The sequence below is a fragment of the Myotis daubentonii genome, chromosome 3 (assembly GCF_963259705.1).
Source record: "Myotis daubentonii chromosome 3, mMyoDau2.1, whole genome shotgun sequence".
Lineage (NCBI taxonomy): Eukaryota > Metazoa > Chordata > Mammalia > Chiroptera > Vespertilionidae > Myotis > Myotis daubentonii.
In genome coordinates, this window is record NC_081842.1 from 73,005,930 (window position 1) to 73,025,970 (window position 20,041).

General features: G+C 39.5%; 1 protein-coding gene across 12 annotated transcripts in view; it reads right to left on the minus strand.

Annotated features, from left to right (window-relative positions):
• Positions 1-20,041, minus strand: part of BBX (BBX high mobility group box domain containing) — a 298,024-nt gene that overhangs the window by 43,950 nt on the left and 234,033 nt on the right. For 11 of the 12 annotated variants that reach the window (XM_059687912.1, XM_059687914.1, XM_059687913.1 and 8 more), the window contains one exon: positions 9,276-9,356. The exons of the other annotated variant lie outside the window; for it this stretch is intronic. In XM_059687912.1, coding sequence (XP_059543895.1) covers positions 9,276-9,356 — 81 coding nt within the window. The remainder of the gene's footprint in view (positions 1-9,275; positions 9,357-20,041) is intronic. 12 annotated transcript variants of the gene reach the window in all.

Genomic DNA, 20,041 nt, shown 5'->3' on the forward strand with positions numbered 1-20,041 from the left:
TATATAAGACTACACTCTTAAAAATGACTGCAAAGAAAAAAATGCAACAGGAATATTGAAGGGGTCAGATAAAATGGAGGGATTATGCTTTATGTTCTGCAGTTCAAGGAGGCTGTCATGTTCAGTTCAGGTAAGACCACATCTTAGGTTCAGGATTTGTTACTGGGGACTTGCTTTAAAGACATAATAAATCTGAGTACATCAAGTCTTTAGCTCATGGAATCAAAGACATTTTAAAGTGTATACCTTTCTTCAGAACTATCAATTCATTTATTTAATGTGCCTTTAAAAGACTTAGAGAAATGATCAGTAAAAAATAATCATGTGTATTAGACAAGTAATGCTACAGAAATAGAAACCCTTTAACTGGTATAAAGAAATGGGTACCATCTCATTTTATTTCGCTCTTAATTATATTTTGTCCTTTGTCTATTATACAGGAACCAGCTAGACTTAAAAAAAAAAAAAAAGGCAGTGTAAACAGACTCACTGACACTAATCAGGGAGTTTCAATTTCAAAACAAATGTGTTGCAGCCAAGGTATGTTTACAATCATTTCGCACTAGCTTATTACCTGCCAAACATGTACACATAACCCAAGGATAGCTTTTAGCAGTGTTTTCCAAGATGTGCATTTCTCCTATAATTAAATGAAACCAGAATGTCTTTGCCATAAAAATACACGAGCTGATGGTTTCAAGGAATAAAGAATAGCATTGCTGCTAAAAAAAAAAAAAAAATTAATTTTTTTATTATAAAAGGTAACTGGTAACAGACTAGTGGTCTAAGTGTCTTCCAACTCTAAAATCTGGGCATGTGAAATAGTTTATTATTTGGTTTGCTGAAATAATTGGGCCAGGAGAAATGGTGGTTTAAATGTTTCTCTTTACCCACTATTTCTTCAGAAACAATACCATTCCTGAAAACTTTAAATGCATCTACTAACAGAAGTCAATAGGTGCATTCCTGTATTCTAGTTCCTCCAAAAATAAGCTGGTGCAACCTGGGTATGAAATGCACAGTTTTAGGAGTTTTCTAAAAATGACTCACATCTCTGCATAAAAACATGGGGGGAAAAACACATCACTTTAGATAAAAAGCCCCCTCAAATAAGTATTAGAATTCAGCTGTGTGATGACAGGGTAGGTGAAGCTGAGACAGGAAGCCACATATTGAGGTTCTGAGCTTCAGGAGTTACAACAGGATCGGAGGGATAATGCACATCCATAATATATGAGGACACAACACAAAACTTGAAGCCACCCCTCAGTCTAACACCACCTATAATTGGTAATGGTGGGGAATGCTACTGTGACTGGAGTGATGGGATTTCCTAGTTGTATCAGTACAGTATATAATTTCTGTAATTTTATCATAATTCAGCTTTTCTTAAAGTAAGCCATAATTTTCCATAAGATTTAATTTTTACGGATACTAGAATAAACCTGTATGTAATTTGTTTTGAATTATAACTGGCTTCTGCAAGTTAGAATGTAAGTAAAACCAAGGAGTTGAGGCCTCTGAAAATGTCTCCATCCTTTTTATTAAACAGGATGAAGGACAACTTTTCCAATTCCCTTCTTCCCAGCAGGTCTATAATCTTTCTTTTTTATACAGAAGGAGTGTATTTGTAGAGATCCAGCATCCTCCTTCTCCAACTCCACCTCAACACATAACTAGTTTCATAAATTGGGGTAAAGAAGAAAGTACAACACAGTGGGTAACCCGGGCCAGACACAGCAGTGCTGTGGTGACCACTTTTATCTTTCTCCTGTGCTCAGGGGAACATTTGTCTCTGCTTTCCAAACTCAGCCACTTACCCTGCTGGCAATCCCTCTCTTGTTGACGTTTTTAGTAATGGATTTTTTCAGCTATCCCTCTCCACCTCAGCATCTTTCCTCTCTTCTTTTGTACTATTGGACTGTTCACCCACAAACACCCAGGCTCCCCCAACAGGTCAGGGTCAAACTTCGGGAAGCCATTCTTTTCCCCCACACTCAGGCTGTGAAGTGCAGTCACCTTCAGCACTCCTTTTGCTTTGCCTCTCACATCAATGCAGTCATCCAACTGAGTCCCGTGCAGCTCCCCTGATGTCTGTTTCTGCCTCCTGTTCCTACTGCCAGCTCCCCCTCTCCAGCTTCCTGTCTTCTTCACACCTGGATTTCCCAGAGGCTATCTACTCCATTCCACACGCTCTGCCAAGTATCTCTCCAAGTGGTGCTTATATCACTGTATACCTTTGACCCAAATCTTCAATGGCTTCTCATTATGTTCACATAGAAATGTCTTTGCTTCACACTAAACACCCTCTCAATTCTGACTTGCAGCTGCACTCTGCCTTCCCCTGCCCAAATCTCCTCCACTCCTGCCAGTCTGATTTACTTGCCACCCACCGATCTCACACTTTCCTGCCTTTATCTCTTTGCTATCTCTCCCCATCTCTCCATTTAATTATGCACAAGTCACAATCTCTACTGGGCACAGCTGGTCAGGTACAAAAGAGGAAGGTGAACAAGTAAAAGTGGATGCTACCAATGACTTTTAGCCCCCGAGTCAGGGCTCAGTAGGGAAAGGAGAGGATGGTCGCATTTGCACAGCAAACACCTCTGCAAGGAGGCAGCTTATTAGTTCTGAACACCTGATCCAATGTAGGAAGGTTATTTAGCCCAGTGTTTCCAGATCTCTCAATTCTCATGAGAAATCAGAAATTTGTATTTACTTAAAACCTGTATTTTTAAAAATATTAGCCACTAACTCAAATACAAATGATAATAAAGGTCAACAAGTTATGAGCCAAACAAAGCAAGTTGGCTGCTAGTTTCAACCTCTCTTGCTCAACAACTCCTTCATCAAGACCCATCTTCATGCTCTCTCCCTGTGCTGGGTCCCCAGAACATTCCTGCTCATATTAATTTCTCCCTGTCCTGGCTTTACTCATTCATCTGTGTACCACTCCTCACTCAAATGGAGCTTTGTCTTTTCATTGCATCGTTCCCTATGAAACCACTTACACTATTTATAATTTTATCCCTTTACCTTTTATATTTTATTTCTTTGCAAGTGAAGAATACGTTCTTGGAGGGCAGGATTCCTACACCATAATTTCCTATAGCCCTCACAGTGTCTTCCAAATTCACCAATATGCACTTACTTATTTAAGTGTATAAACGGTATCTTGGCAGTTTTAAGAGTACAGACACTTTTTAAAAAGGAAATATCAGCTCCATTTTTTGACAGCAGTCTTGAACAATCTGTCATCTTATTCGGCAGTACACACATGTGTAGGAGTAAGCTGTCTTCCATGGAGCCGTCTATAATATGCAAACTCCTCTAACAAGCAGCTTGCATAGCCTTTATACTCATCTAAAACAAGGTGACAGCATAGCCCAGTGTTGAAGAGCCCAGGCAGTGGGGAACAGACTGCCTAGGTTTCTACAGAGGCCCTAACACCTCCTATTCCCGTGACCTTAGGCCAGACACAAAACCTCTCTGCCCTTTTGTTTCCTAATGTGTAGAAAAGGAAAGATAACAGTACCTACCCCCAGAGAATGGGTGTGAAAATTCAATGAGTACATATAAAGTACTTAGAAAAGCGTCTCGCACACAGTAGATAATAAATGTCAGTTATTATCTTAGGTTAGATAATAAAACTTGCACATAAAATCAGCTATTAAAATTTATAGTCTAATAAAAGCAAACCTGTATGAACAAAAAAATTTATAACCTATTTAAAATAACACATAAAATTATTTCAGAAAAATTAGAAGTAAAACAAACAGTAATAATTTTAGGCTTATGCTCCAGCCCCTAGTGGCACACCAAAACGTCAAAACTGTACCTAGAGGCAGAGCATCCCTGCACCACTTAGAAGAAGGCTCACAGTTGTCTCATCATAATAACAATACTTGTATATCCACATGCAGGAAGCTTCCGCGGCCTCACTGTATTGGCATGGAGCAGACCTTCAATAATTATTAGTCCTTAGAATGAATGAATAAACTGTCCCACTTAGTATACTAGGCAATTTGGTACCAGAGATCTTCCAAGTGTAGCAATGTTCTTTGCTAAAATATACAGGTAAAGATGTCTCTAAGTGTCCTCCAACTATAGCAACTATGATTCACAGTGATATCAGGGCAGGGGGGAGGGGGAGGTGCTGTGTTGCTTTGCAGATCTTTATATGACCCGACCTAATTAAGGAAACACAATACATTATAGGACCTGCACCAATTAAGTAACTGATTAACTGAACAGTATGATCCTCATGGAGGTTGAAACATAAAAGCATTCTATTTTTCTCAATTTCCTAACCTCAGCAGCACTATGCCAAATCTCTCTTCCCAGTTGGAATAGATTCCTAAAAATCACCTGGAACAGATCCCAGAATTTTCAGGTCACTTTCAGCTATTATCAGTTCACCCAGTTTAAAATGCCAATCAAATGCTCAAAGAAGGGCCTTCCCCAGCGTATGTTTTGATCCAGGGTCCAGGGAAATAGACAGGGGTGCTTACAATGCCAACACTAAGAGTGTAGGCCGATCCAAGTCTCTTTGTGTCTGCTGTCAACTTTTTCAATTTTCTTTCTGCCTGCTTGAGGGCCTATAGGGCCCAGCAATAAATATATGCCTACAATATTTCTTGCTTCTCACTAAAGAGAAGACATGTCTTGTAAGCATTTCTCCCTATTTTGGGGAGTTCTCCTCATTCACTCCTCCTCCCATGACAGCCCACAGGAATGGAATTGGGGAAGGGTGAGTGGTTAGTTCTTGAGCTGGCTGGTTCCTAGACCTTCCTTCATAAGGCCTAAACATTCTGGTTTAGTGGACAGAAGAATAGTAGAGGTAAAACTAACGAACTGCCCATGGGTATGTCTTTCTTTATTGTCTGTTCCTACTAACTCTACATAAGACTGAATGACCTTGTCAGGGGATGCCAAGCACAGGGATGATATGCAAAATATTTAATAGGTGGGATGCTGACTGGTCAGAAGGGATGTGGTCTCAGGGCTGGGACAGAGTCCTGCAGGCCCGTGTTCCCTCTAGTTGCTGGATCAGGGATGCTGGCAGCATTGCTGCAAGGTACTCAGGGGATGTAGGTCACAGTCTTTGCACTAACAATAGCAAGTTTTTTAGTACCAGGACATCGGTACTGATAGAAACTGCTGAAGATCACTCCTGCTTATGGGAGCTCATCAGAGTGTCCTGAGTAAAGCCGTCTCTGCTGAGTTTTTCCTGTTGCAGGAGCCTGCCCCACTGTGCCAGGTTGGCTCTCTGACAACCCCTCCCCATGACTGTCCCATGGCCACTTGTCTGATCCAGCTGGACTACCTCCTATGTGTCCACTAGACCCCAGGGAACTCACACATCTCTACAATGCCAAAAGGGAGTGCAGCAGGCATTCCAAGTCTCTCCCTGCTGCCAACTTCCTCCAGTTCTTTTTTGCCTGCTCAGATGGGTGAAGGATACAGCAGTAAATCTATGTCTAAAACATTTCTTGCTTCTTGACACTTCTTGTAGGTACCACCCCCAACCTTTAATAGGGGTACTCTTAGAGCTGCCGTCAGTTTGATGGTCAGGGAGAAAAGCCAAAGTATTCTAGATGATGAGATAGCCTATGATATCTCCCCACTCACTGATGACTTGGGTTAAGGGAGGGGATGAGAGGAAAAACCTCTGCACAGTAAGTATATGAGCTAGAATTAGTATCTCCTTATAAATCCCAAGAGAAGGGTCTGGCCTATATTGGAGGTGGCCTCTTGTAGGCTTTTGCTGTGGGATGGGATAACTGAAAGCTGTTCCTTCAGATTTCAGACAATACCACTAATTCTGGCCAAAAGAAAAAATCCTCCTCAATATCCTGTTATACTTATTTAAAGAGGCACCCAACATAATGAAATATTATGTTTGGTTCAAGAAAAATGAGCACCAAGTACACATGGAATAAAATAAATTGAGGAAGCCTATTTCTATTGGTGATTATTTGGAGATGCTGATTAATCCATTGTGTACATATTTATGTTTAATTAGAAACTGGGAAGCTTCAGGATGTTATTCTAAAACACAGTCTATTGGCATTATGGCATCACATTCATGTGGGAGAAATAATGTTAGAAGATTTTCTTGGTAAATTATTTTTTAGTGACCCTGTTTCATAAAAAGCCTGTAGTTTTACTCAGATGTTATAAGAAACTAAGTCTGAGGATAAGTTGATTTGCTATAATTGGAATAGGCTTATTGCAGTCGTTTTACCCCTTTAAATTATGATCCCAGCATTCAAACATCTGTTAGACCATAGCATCTGTTTCATATTTGGGATGCATCCCTACAAATTAGGAGAGTGTTCTTTTTTAATGAGCTCTGATTTAATAGGGAATCCTTTTTTTAAATGATTTATGCCAAAGAAAGAAAATTCATCTCTCTAGCACGCCCAGCTCCACAGCAAAGTGCCTCAAAGGTCCACACTTTTCTAACACAAAACTGTTTAATAAAGACATATTGATATAAAAGTTAGGTGTTTTACAATTTAGTGTTTAATATTTTAAAAACCATATAGATCCATTCATCTATGGATAGACATTGAGGCTGCCTCCAATTTTTGGCTATTGTAAATAGTTCTGCAATGAACTTAGGGGTGCATATATCTTTTCAAATTAATATTTTTGTTTTTTTTCTATACTTAAATTTAAAAAGCAGAAATAAAAACCATGCATGTGTTCGTATATATGTGTAACACACACAACTAGGAACTGAAGAGAGGGCTACACATTCCTAATATTCAAGCAAGATAATCGCTTCTTTTAGCAGGTTTTGTTATTTATTTGTTTGTTTTTATTTCAGAGATAGGAAGGAAGAGAGATAGAAACATTAATGAGAGAGAATCATTGATTAGCTGCCTCCTGCAAGCCCCCTACTCAGGATGGAGTCCACAACCTGGCACGTGCCCTGACTGGGAAATGAACTGTGACCTCCTGGTTCAAGGATTTGAAGCTCAACACTGAGCAACACCAGCAGGGTGATAATCACTTCTTTCAAATAAATTGTCTTAACAATCTATAGTCTGAAAGACACTAGACAAATTCATGGTCTCTCTGTTTACAAAGTCCTGTTTACAACTCTAACTCCAAAGGCACACTATACGCAAGATCCTTACTATTGAAGTTCTACCTGCAGTAGTACCTTGCTACTGACTCACCCACTTCTTTTGCTTTCTTTTTTTTTTTTTAAATCTTTGTTGAAAGTATTAAATATGTCCCCTCTCTCCCCCACTGACCTCTTCTAATCCATCTCCACCCCCCGCCCCAGGCCTACACCATCCTATTGTCTGTGTACATGGATTATACATATTTGCTTACAAGTTCTTTGGCTGATCTATTCCCACCCACCCATCCTCCCCGCCTTCCCTCTGAGATTCTGCACTCTGTTCCATGCTTCCATGTCCCTGGATCCACTCCGTTCATCAGTTTATTTTGTTCATTAGATTCCATATATGAGTGAGATCATGTGATACTTGTCTTTCTTTAACTGGCTTATTTCGCTTAGCATAACACTCTCCAGGTCTCTCCATGCTGTCTCAAAGGGTAAGAGATCCTTCTATTTTATTAAAACTACTAGAGGCCTGATGTACAATATTCGTGCACTCAGGAGGGGTGTCCCTCAGTCTGGCCTGCACCCTTTCACAGTCCAGGAGCCCTCAGGGGATGTCTGACTGCCTGCTTAGGACCGAGGGGAGCAGTTGGACATCCTTAGCACTGCTGTGGAGGCAGAAGAGGCTCGCAGAGGGAGAAGAGGCTCTCGCCGCACTCCGCCATTAGGTTGATTTGCATATTACCCTTTTATTATATAGTACTAGAGGCCTGTTGCATGAAGAGATTCGTGCAATAGGCCTTCCCTTCTCCTGGCTGCCGGTACAGGTTTTCTTCCGGCACCCGGGACCCAGGCCTTTGCTCCGGCCGGAGCCGCCTTTAGTATTCCGTCTTTGCGGCTCTGGCTCGCCTTCAGTCTTCCCTCCGCTGCTTGGAGCCTATGTATACAAATTAACCACCATCTTTGTTGGTGGTTAATTTGCATATTACGCTTATTAGCCAATGGGAGGCATAGCTAACGTACGGTCAATTGCCATGTTTGTCTATTATTAGATAGAAAGGAAGGATTCCCTGTTGTCTTCATTAAGTTTTCTAGTCATTTGCAGATCTCTATTTGGGTCTGAGTTTATCTCACACAGAAGCTGGTCAGCTTAATGTCAGACAACAATAGATTAGTTTATTCTGCTGTTTATATACTTCTTTATTGTTTCAGACCTTTATATTTTTATATTTCTAATTTGGATCTGCCTAAACTTTAAAAGCTTAATGTTAAGACATTTAAAACTCCTAAATTTTTATGATATAAGCTGCCATAAAATTTAGAAAATGACAGGCCATCCCATTAAATTAACAAACTACTTAAGATTTGTAAAAGAACTATATCACAAAAAACAACAACAACAAAAACACCTCAGAAGGAACTCATGGGAAGGAAGTCAGGAAAAAAAAGTTTATAAGAGATTTTGGTTACCCATTTTTTTTTACCCCCTAATTTGTCTCACCAGAAGAAAGAACTGTTATTATAGTGTCCTAAAAACATTTTTTCCACGAGTTCCCTTAAGGCAGAGCAGTCACAGCTTGGCAAAGTCACCCCTCCTGCCCACCCTAAAAACTCCTGGCATCGTCCTCCCCAACCCATCACCCACCTCATAGGGTTTATAAAAACACAGTTTTTACTTTGCCAAAGGAATTTTAAATCCATGTCAGATCAGATGTACAACTGACAGATGTTATAAAACCTGACTCAGAATATGTCATTTGAGTTCTTCTCTAAAAACAACAAAAATTGAAACATCAACCACCTGGTTTAAAAGTAGTGCATTCTATTCTAGGGATTTACCAATGTTACAAGAGAATCCGCAAAGAGGAAAAGGGCCTGGACCATTCTTGTGGGTTCAAGCTGGACTTATTTAACTGATGAGAGAGACAAGCCTGACCTTACTTTAAAATATTACTACCTTTGAAAAGGATTTTGCAATTTCCCTGGGTAACCTTTTTCAATGCTTAATGACTTTTAGTAACAAGACGCTTTTTTTTTTTCTTTTTCTAAATTTAAGGTTAACCCTCTCATTGTTCAAAATTAGATACAATACACTTTACGGGCAAAGGTGAAATGGTACAGTTAAAGGAATATGATTAATTTCTGTAATTTCCACCTCTGCACAGCTCATCTCGGTATATTCTTAGAAACTTGCCTCTGCTAGTTGAAAGAGTGCAGACTTTCCACAGCGTCTTATAGGTTCGGCATCACCCAACTGCGAAGTGTTTGAAGAAATCTATATTGAAAACAATTCATATAAAGAATATTAATTGTGATATCAGAATTCTTGCTTCCCATTCATACATTCAGGAACTTTCCTTAGTTTATGAGAACATCATTGTTCCCAAGTAGCAAATACAGTCGAGCCTTGACTTACGAGTGTCCTGACTAACGAGTTTTTCGAGATACGAGCTGTCTCTTGGCCGATTTTTTGCCTTGAGTTGTGAGCTAAAATTCGGGTTATGAGCCAGCTTCACACATTGTATGCAGGAAACGTATTTATACGTTTTACGTTGACTGGTAGTAGAGCGCGGGACACGTATTAATACGTTTTTTATAGACTAGCGGTAGAATGCGGGTAACGTATAAATACGTTTATTTTTATACTTTTTTATAGCTCTAAAGGGATGCTAACATGCAGATATACGAATTCCAAAGGACAAAATTTGGGTCTCTAACACATACAATGATGAATTATGTATGTACTTCCAGGTATAACGGTAATCAATCTATTCAACTGCAAAAATGGCCAGCGTGGGCCACCTGTTAGCGCGTGATAAAAACTACCCACAAACAATGTGTTCAGATACCCCACCGCTAGTTGGCGCAGTGAACGTCACAGTGAGCGCCACAACATCAGCCCAGCATCACGTGTCTCACTCATTCACTGTTGATTTGACATACAAGTAATTTGAGTTACGAGCTCCGTCATGGAACGAATTAAACTCGTAAGTCAAGGCCCCACTGTAACTTTAAATGTGGCATGCTTGGGGTTATAATTTTCAAACCAATTTTAGTAAATAATCCCCAAAACAGCAACAAAACAACAGGCATGGCTATGGTGGCTACTTAATGACAAGAGTATTATCTTTTATATTCCAGGCTTTAAATTTAATTCTAATCTTACAAGAAGACACACATTTCCATTTCTAGATAAGTATCAACTCATCAACTGGTCATATATAAAAGAGCTATTTAGAGCCAATTTGTAATTACCAAAGTGACTAGTTAATTGTGCAAAGGAATATGTTTGGGAGCTCTGAGGAAAGAATACCAAGTCAAATATTTTTTTGAGAGTCCAATATAAATGTCCTAAGCAGTATGGTAGGAGCTGGGGAGCTAAGAATTTTATATAAAACATTGGCTCTGCCTTTGAGACTATGTTCTAAGTACACACAAGGACTGGCAATTAAAACCACAAATCTAAATAAGTTGTACAATTAAGGACCTATGTTGTAGCACACACATATACATACAATATTACACTGACTGCATACTCTCCTTCCAGTTTGGCTAAACAGTAGCCAGGCACTGATAACAATGAACAGCACTGTCCTTTGTCACTTTTCTATGAAAATTTCATTTTCCATTTCTACCCTAACTCAGTAGAGAACTCAGAAGGACATATGGTAAGCATCTTCACAAAGTGTGCTTTCCCTGGAGAAGTTCTGTCATCATTAGAGCAGCTAACTGGCTTTTTGTATTCTTTGTGATTCCGAATTCTTTCTCCGTTTAAGACAGCGACATTGCTCAGTTCCCTTTAGGAGGCAATCCTGCCATAGGTGACCCCAGCCCCGCCCTCAGGGGAGTCTATGGAGCTGTCAGTTCCAGGAGAGTCTAGGTCACTGGTTCTCAACCTTCCTAATGCTGCGACCCTTAAATAAGTTTCTCATGTTGTGGTGACCCCCAACCATAAAATTATTTTCGTTGCTACTTCATAACTGTAATTTTGCTACTGTTATGAATCGTAATGTAAATATCTGATATGCAGGATGTATTTTCATTGTTACAAATTGAACATAATAAAGCATAGTGATTAATCACAAAAGCAATATGTAATTATATAGGTGTTTTCCGATGGTCTTCGACGATCCCTGTGAAAGGGTCATTCTACCCCCAAAGGGGTCGCGACCCACAGTTTGAGAACCGATGGTCTGGGTGCTTTACTGCTGGCGGGAATTCTCCCTAAAAGACCTGCAGCATAAGAGGCCTTTGTAGAGACAAATATTTAATAAGCTACCTGGGCTATTTACAAGGGCCTAGTTTGAGAAGTTTTAAGGACTTTTTCTTCCTAGGTACTATCATTTTTCATGGAGTCCTTTCCTATTCATCATAATCACTTACTTTTTCTTTAGAAGATCTATTTATGAGGCTCAATCTTTCTGAAGTTTGGAAAAATTTCCTTTAGCTGGACTTTCTGATATATGCCACTTCTACTTTTTCTAGACAAGTTGAATTTAATTACTCACCTTATCACCAGACTAATAGAAACAAACACATTAATATAATCACCGATTTGCACTAACTTGAAGGAAGAACTGAACATGAATGCACCCCTTAAACCAAGGTTGTATAATAGAAAGAACATGGCTTTTTTGTCAGACAGATGTGCCTTCATTAACTTTTTGCTGTGTGGAGTTAAGCAAATAATTAAGACTTTGAGCCTCATTTACCTCATCTTCAAAATAGAAAAAATAATACCTGCCTCATATTACTGTTGTGAAGATTAAATTTTATGTTGGTGAAGGGTTTGGCACAGTGCTAAGCCCATATTATGTTTTTAATAAGTAGTGCATATATTAGTAATAAGGATCTATCATTAACACTAATAAACATAAACTCTTTTAGTACAATTGCAAAACTTAGTTATACACTGAAATTGGAAAAGAATTAAAAATTGCAATGTCACAGGATTATCGTTAAACTTAATAAAGTGCAGAATATTGCATCTGTCACATAACCACATGACACCCTCAAGAACTGCGGAAGGGTAACAAGCTGGGTAGAGCAGCAGGGATCGCCCATGACACCGTTTCTAGTTCTTCCACTGGCTCCCTCTGCTGTCACTTTTGTAGACTTATGCTCCCTGATTCTACAGGTGTTTGTTCACTACCATATATCTTGTGCCTAAAGCAGGGCATGGCACAACCAAGGCTCAGTGAAGAACGAGTGAGGGCATGGATGTATTATCGGCCATCTGAGTTTATGCTCAGCTGTCTGAGTCAAGGCTTGAGAACGGTTCCTTGCCTTTCAAAAGGAATCACCTGGGTTTAGCAAGAACAATTTTCCTCATTGCCCGAGAGGAAAATTGTGTAGGTATAGGGAAGTATTTTAAATGCTTCAAGTTGCTGGAAAGCTGATTTCCAAAGGGGCATGTGTGGAAAGGATCAATATGTTTTAGTCCAACATTTATGGAACAGTAAAATTTTTAGCCCGGCTGGCGTGGCTTAGTGGTTGAGCATTGAACTATGAACCAGGAGGTTGCGGTTTGATTCCCAGTCAGGGCACATACCCGGGTTGCGGGCTCGATCCTCAGTATGGGGCATGCAGGAGGCAGCCGATCAATGATTCTCTCTCATCAATGACGTTTCTCTCTCTCTCTCCCTCTCCCTTCCTCTCTGAAATCAATAAAAATATATTTTTAAAGAGATTTTTCATGGAATGTCTTAGTGACAAGATATGCTTTCTAAAAATATCTTTGGCTTATTAATTGGGGTAGGGACTGAAAAAGCAAATATATGTTAATGTCCATGGCTGGAGCCTTCTCTCTATTTCTCTACAGCATTCACATGGCTGGTCCTTTCTGGAGAACTCCTCCCTGGGCTTCTATCAGTGCAGGGTGCTTGTTCTTCTACTCCAGTCATAGGCAAGCTATGGCCCGCGGGCCGGATCCGGCCCGTTTGAAATGAAGAAAACTATTGAAAAAAAGACCATACCCTTTTATGTAATGATGTTTACTTTGAATTTATACTAGTTCACACAAACACTCCGTCCATGCTTTTGTTCCGGCCCTCCGGTCCAGTTTAAGAACCCATTGTGGCCCTCGAGTCAAAAAGTTTGCCCACCCCTGTCTACTCTCAGGCCACCAGTTGTTGTTCTCCTTTGCTGGCTCTCCCCACTATAGTGATCCCATATATTGTTTTGTCTTAAAGTCGCCTCTCTTTTTACTTACACATGATTCTCTTCGTAATCTCATCTACTCTGAGGGTTTCAATTATAGACATAGCTTGTACAATGACCATTTGTTACATGTTATACCACTTCCTTCCCCATCCCCCCCCCATTTTTTTTTTTCCTATTTAAGACACACATATCCTTTCAAGTAAGAACAATATAGTTAATATATGTTTTTCATGTTGGTCAGCTAGTGGTAGAAGTGCATGTTGCTACACTCCTGGGTAGAGGACACTAGGGGGCCATACTGCATAGTATGTTCCTGGCTTTGCTTTTCATTTTCCTTGAATTAATGGTGCTTGACAATCTGTTAACTCGACTGTAGTCTCTCCTCTGGTTATTATGTAATGTTTTGATTTTTTTTATAAAAAGGTTAGGTGTAATAGTACATGAGGCACAGCAAAAGTGCTAGGAAAAATTCTCACCCTGGATGTTAATCTACTAATTTTTTAGCTGGCCTGAGGTATAGGAGTACAGGTGGTAAAGATAAAAATTGCCAATTAGGTAATGGTGGAAAGTCTTCTGCAATTACAAGGAGTACCATAAACATTGTACCCTGTGAGAAAATGACCAATAACTGAATAAATAACTGAATCAAAGAAAAATTGAACAAAGTGAGATGACTGGTCTACCATACCCTAAAGAAATATTAATGCTTCCAATAAAACATGTAATATTCTCATACTGAATAGCTGCAGTGTGAGTATATGCAGTTTTTTTCAAATGCAATATTCTGTAACACACTGGGCATTTCATCATGAAAACAAATGCCTGAAATTTGCACCTATTGCATATATTCACTTCTGATAATGTCTTAAACTTGGTGTATTTATATTGGCAAAGAAAATACCTTTTAAGTTTAATATTCAAATCTATTTGTCTAAATCATCCAGGTTAGCTCTTTGTCTTCCAAATAAATATGTAATTTTTCAATGCAAAGATATGCTCTAGGTGTAAGAGTCAGCCATAGAGCAGAGAATATGGTCATGGCTTTCAGATTTGTTAAATAATGGAATACAAGAGCTCCCTTCAGGCTTTACATTTGCTCATTAGTCTTCAGTGAATGAGATCTAAAAAGTGACAGATGTGTTACTTTACCTGTAAACAATGAAAGATGCAGCTAGGAAACTCATTCTAACCAACTTAATGATAGGGGCCTGGAAAGTGTGATGGCTCTTCACATGGGCTGGGTTAAATCTAGGCGAATTTGAGTGTCAATAAGGAATGGGAAACAGGCTGACATGGGGGAAAGCAGGTTCTGTACTCTATTATTTCTTTCTAGATCTTACAGAGCAGACATATTTTCTCCTTTTAAATGTGAGCATTCATTTAAACCTACAAGAAAAATGTTCTTCACTCAGTTTCATGGCTCCGTATAGGTCAGTGATGGCGAAACTTTTGAGCTCGGCGTGTCAGCATTTTTAAAAACCCCAACTTAACTCTGGTGCCATGTCACATATAGAAATTTTTTGATATTTGCAACCATAGTAAAACAAAGATTTATATTTGTGATATTTATTTTATATATTTAAATGCCATTTAACAAAGAAAAATCAACCAAAAAAATGAGTTCGCGTGTCACCTCTGACATGCGTGTCATAGGTTCGCCATCACTGGTATAGGTTAACCTCAGTATTAAAACTTATCAGGTTTGGTTAATAAGAAAAAATATTGCTGAAACCGGTTTGGCTCAGTGGATTGAGCGTCGGCCTGCGGACTGAAAGGTCCCAGGTTCGATTCCGGTCAAGGGCATGTACCTTGGTTGCGGGCACATCCCTGGTAGGAGATGTGCAGGAAGCAGCTGATCAATGTTTCTCTCTCATTGATATTTCTAACTCTCTATCTCTCTTCCTTCCTCTCTGTAAAAAATCAATAAAATATATTTAAAAAAAAGAAAAAAAAAAAAGAAAAGATATCCTTCTCAGCCTGCAAGGCAGAGACTTAGGATTCATTTATGAAAGAAAAACATTTTCAATTTAAAGAAATGCCCAAGGCTTATAGTTTTTTTAAAGGGTGTGTTTCTAGGATAATGATGTTGCACAATAAATGACTCATTGCAAAGAGTAGATCTAGCTAATCTCTTCCTGGAGTTACTGACAACGGCAAATTAAATTAACAGGAATGGCCTCTAAGAATTGTATAAGCCTGATCTTAAAATGAAATTATAGCTGAACACTTTAAAACAGTAAATTGATTTCTAAATTATATAAAAAAAATTTTTTTAAATAAAAGTATATGTAATAGGAGTGAGAATCCCTATGAAAAGGGATGGGGGTATAAAGTGATGCAGTGGGAAATTTTCTATTACACGTCCATCCCTTCCTTACTTCATCCTTTCCCTAAGAGGTCCCAGAAATACTAGGAAGTGCCTTAATAATGATGAATAGACGGCTTTTAGTAAAAATTTTAAATTATAGAGCAATGGTCCCAAACTCTTATTTCCTGATAGTAAATGTTTTGGAAATGCAAATTCTCAGGCCTAACTCTAGACTCAGTAAGTCAGAAACTTTGGGGGTGGGGCTCAGCAATCTGTGATGAAAATGACTTGAAGGTGACTCTGGTGTTATTTAAAGTTTTAGAACCTCTACTCAGACTAATTAAAACAAGAATTACTAGAGTCTCTGTGTTTTCTCAAAGGTGATGGGTGTTTTATGAAGTAATTATAAGAGCTTTAGGGATATGATCACAGTAATTACAGCCTATTCTATTTCTGCAATATACATGCTCATAGTTCACCTAGTTAAGTCTTGTTTAGTTTTAAATAAACCAGCACAGTATTAGGCTAACAAAAAGGTCAACTCATAAGGTGCTAAGAGATTGAACCTTACTTAGGGTTTTCTTGGGTCAGTGGAGGAAAATTATAGAGAAGTTACATATTGGAGAGAATCAAGTACTTCTCTCACATAATCACATATAATGTTTACTCAATAACGAGGTCTGTTATAACTTGTTTAATTTGCTTAGGAATTAAAAGGCTCACATTATCAAACTAGGCAAAATAATATACTGAGTTGGGAGGGGATATTGCTTTTGATCTTAGGGGAAACATTTTGTTTTCCCATCATGCATGCCTTCCTCCATTACGATGTCTTGAAACTACAACTAATAAGTTTCCAAAACGATTTTGTTAAGCTTCCTCAAATCTTTTATATATCCCACAGCCAAAATAATGAAGACCTCAGGAGACAAGTGCTACTGAGAAGACATCTGTGCAAGGAAACATCTCCTTGCACAACGTTCAAGTCAGAAGAGGTTCTTTTTTCCCCTGGGTGGGGAGGACCTCCTCGTGCTTGGAGGAATGCAAACACTGAGCAGTAAGGACACACTGACTTGCTACAGAGAGGCACAAAATTTGGTCCTCCAGAGTCACAGGACACAGGCTGTTACAGCATCAAACTGCTCCTTCAGAGCTGCCCAGGGCTCCAGGAGCTCTTAATAAATCTAATGATGGTACTGCTCAAATAACGATCACATTCTCTGTGGTGATGGCTGCACCAGCACCTGCTGACGTATCCCGTACTTACATGTTAAGTTGAGTACTCTTGGTAGGTAAGGTGTAAATATCAAGTGTGTCAAAGATGAGCTACTGCCTTTCTAAAATTCATGCTGGAGTGCAGAATTTAATCAAACACAATATGTGGCAAATACATTCTGTTTTGGAGGAAGTGTTTCTAAAAAGTTGGATGGGATTCACTCAGGTATCAAGATTAAAGATAAATTTAGAAAACAGACTATCTTAATGAAAAATTATAATAATATCTTAATTTATTCAAATTCATCAAGCAAATTGTTCTTAATCAAATGATAGCATTTGATACTGTTTTTGCCATTTTCATTGCATCACCCTCAACAGCTAATAAGTGAGGACGAAAAGATGAGCAGGCCACTGTGCTATAAAGTAACAGGGGTTGACACAACTGTCCCAAGAGGAAGCAGCTTTTGACTTAAGGGCTGAAAGTAATTTTTATCATTTTCAAAGTAAGATGCCAGGTTTTCTTCTGCCAAAAGGATATCATTTTATATTTCACTTATGCAGCATTCTATTCAACGAATCAAAGTGATTCAAAACACCAAAACTAAACAGAAAAGTCCTGCTTGTCATTTTCTCTCAACCCCATATGGGACTGATCAGTTTATGATATGCTTTTTACTGGAATTAATATAAAGGAAAAGGGGGAAAGACCTAAAGCAGACAGCATCTTATTTTCAAGAACTATATATACATTTTATGTTTCGTCATATAGTGCTCATTGGAAACGAGCCTATGGAGGAAGCCAGTGCCTTGTGGCCATATCAAGCCTATCGTATTTGCCTCCTAATCACAGCTACCAAAAAAAATGCTCTCTAGTGTGTGCTTTGTCTCTGGCTGACAAATAAAAGAAATCCGAGATCCTGCAAGAGCTGACTGGACCCAAGCCTGGGATTAATGAAAACACTGGCTGAAGCTATACCACATGAAAGCTAATCATGGATGATTTCACAGGTCAGATTCACTACTGCATTGCTGTGAGAGTTATTCATGAATTACAGCATATAATTTCACTATTAGGAAAATTTAATAAATTGGAATCCTATGGCATTCATGTTGACAGCAGTTTTCCAAGCTTTAAAAATAAATTAAAGAGAAACCAAGATGGCAGTATAGGTAAACACCAGAAATTGCTGCCTCTCACAACAAATTCAAAATTACAACTAAAAGACAAGACGGACATCATCCTGAACCACAGGAAGGCTGGCTGAGTGGAAATTCTACAACTAGAAGGAAAGAGAAAAGCACACTGAGACTCAGAGGAGGTGTGGAAGGAAAGTGCAGAGGTACGGAGGCACATGTGGAAAGGGCTGGCAACTGAGAATGTGGCTGTCTTTTTCAATCAGGAGGGAGACACAAGCTCCCGACATCTCTGAACTTCAGTTCAGGGTGAGTCTTTGGGGACACAGACTCATATGGGGAGAAACTGGACTGTCTGGCATCAGTCAGAACTCGAGGGCGGCTTTCTCTCAGAGGTGCTTGCAGTGATTACTGGGACACTGAGACGGGGGGACTCTTAGGGTAGGACTAAGGAGCAGCCATAGCTGCTTGCTCTGCCCTGTTGATCCCCTGAGACCCTGCCCCACCCAAGCTGTGTGCAGAGGCTTTTGCATATGAAAGGCCTGGCCCTTTGCAATCTGAAAATTACCTAACAAACTGCAGCTGGGTCAGAGAGACCCAGAACTTCCAAAAGAAGGCCCAAGGCCCCACAGCAGCTTGCATTGCTTCACAGCTGGGCCTCATCTGGCACCTCCAAACCCCAAACAAAGAAGAGGAATCTGCAGATCTCTCCATAGCTCCTGCTGGGTAGCCTCAGGCAGAGGCTAAAATTAGCACCTCCTTAGAGATCCAAGAGCCAGTGTACTCAGTGGTCAGAGTGGGACCATCCAAATTACAACTCCTCAGATCCATATGGGACACACTCAGGGTGCAGACTTAGTGAGCACCAAAGCCCCACTGAAGCAAGTCTTGCCCCAGAAGGGTGTCTCCAGCACAGAAGTACTCCCACTGCAGACACAGCTGATTCTCACAGCCAATTGGCCTGGAGGTCAATTCCTCCCAGTGATACCTACAACAATCAAGGCATAACTACAACAAGACTGTGCACACAGCCCACAAAGGGGTGCACCAAGAGTGTCCACCTCAGGTAATTGGGGAGGCTGAGCCACTGGGCCCTATAGGACACCTAGCACAGAAAGCCACTGTATCAACACAGGGAAGCATAAAAAATGCGGAGACAAAGAAACAAGTCACAAATGACAGAAATGGAGGAAAAAAAACTACTGGGTATAGAGTTCAAAACCACACTTATAAGGTTTTTCAAGAATTTTCTAGAAACCGCCGATAAATTTAGTAAGACCCTCAATAAGTCTAGTGAAACTGCCAATAAATTTAGTGAGACCCTCAAGAAATCTAATGAGACCCTCGAGGTTATGAAAAAGGACCAACTAGAAATTAAGCATACACTGACTGAAATAAAGAATATTATACAAAGTTCCAACAGCAGACTAGAGGATTGCAAAAATCAAGTCAAAGATTTGAAATACGAAGAAGCAAAAAACACCCAACTGGAAAAGCAAAAAGAAAAAAGAATCCGAAAATATGAAGATAGTGTAAGGAGCCTCTGGGACAACTTTAAGTGTACCAACATCCGAATTATGGGGGTGCAAGGAGAAGAGCAAGGGCAAGATATTGAAAACCTATTTGAAGAAATAATGACAGAAAACTTCCCCTACCTGATGAAAGAAATAGACTTACAAGTCCAGGAAGCTCAGAGAACCCCAAACAAAAGGAATCCAAAGAGGACCACACCAAGACACATCATAATTAAAATGCCAAGAGCAAAAGACAAGAGAGACTCTTAAAAGCAGCAAGAGAATGAAAGTCAGTTACATACAAGGGAGTACCCATATGACTGTCAGCTGATTTCTCAACAGAAACTATGCAGGCCAGAAGGGAGTGGCAAGAAATATTCAAAGTGATGAATGCCAAGAACCTACAACCAAGATTACTTTATCCAGCAAAGCTATCATTCAGAATTGAAGGTCAGATAAAGAGCTTCACAGATAAGGAAAAGCTAAAGGAGTTCATCACCACCAAACCAGCATTATATGAAATGCTGAAAGGTATCCTTTAAGAAGAGGAAGAAGAAGAAAAAGGTAAAGATGCAAATTATGAACAACAAATACACATCTATCAACAAGTGAATCTAAAAATCA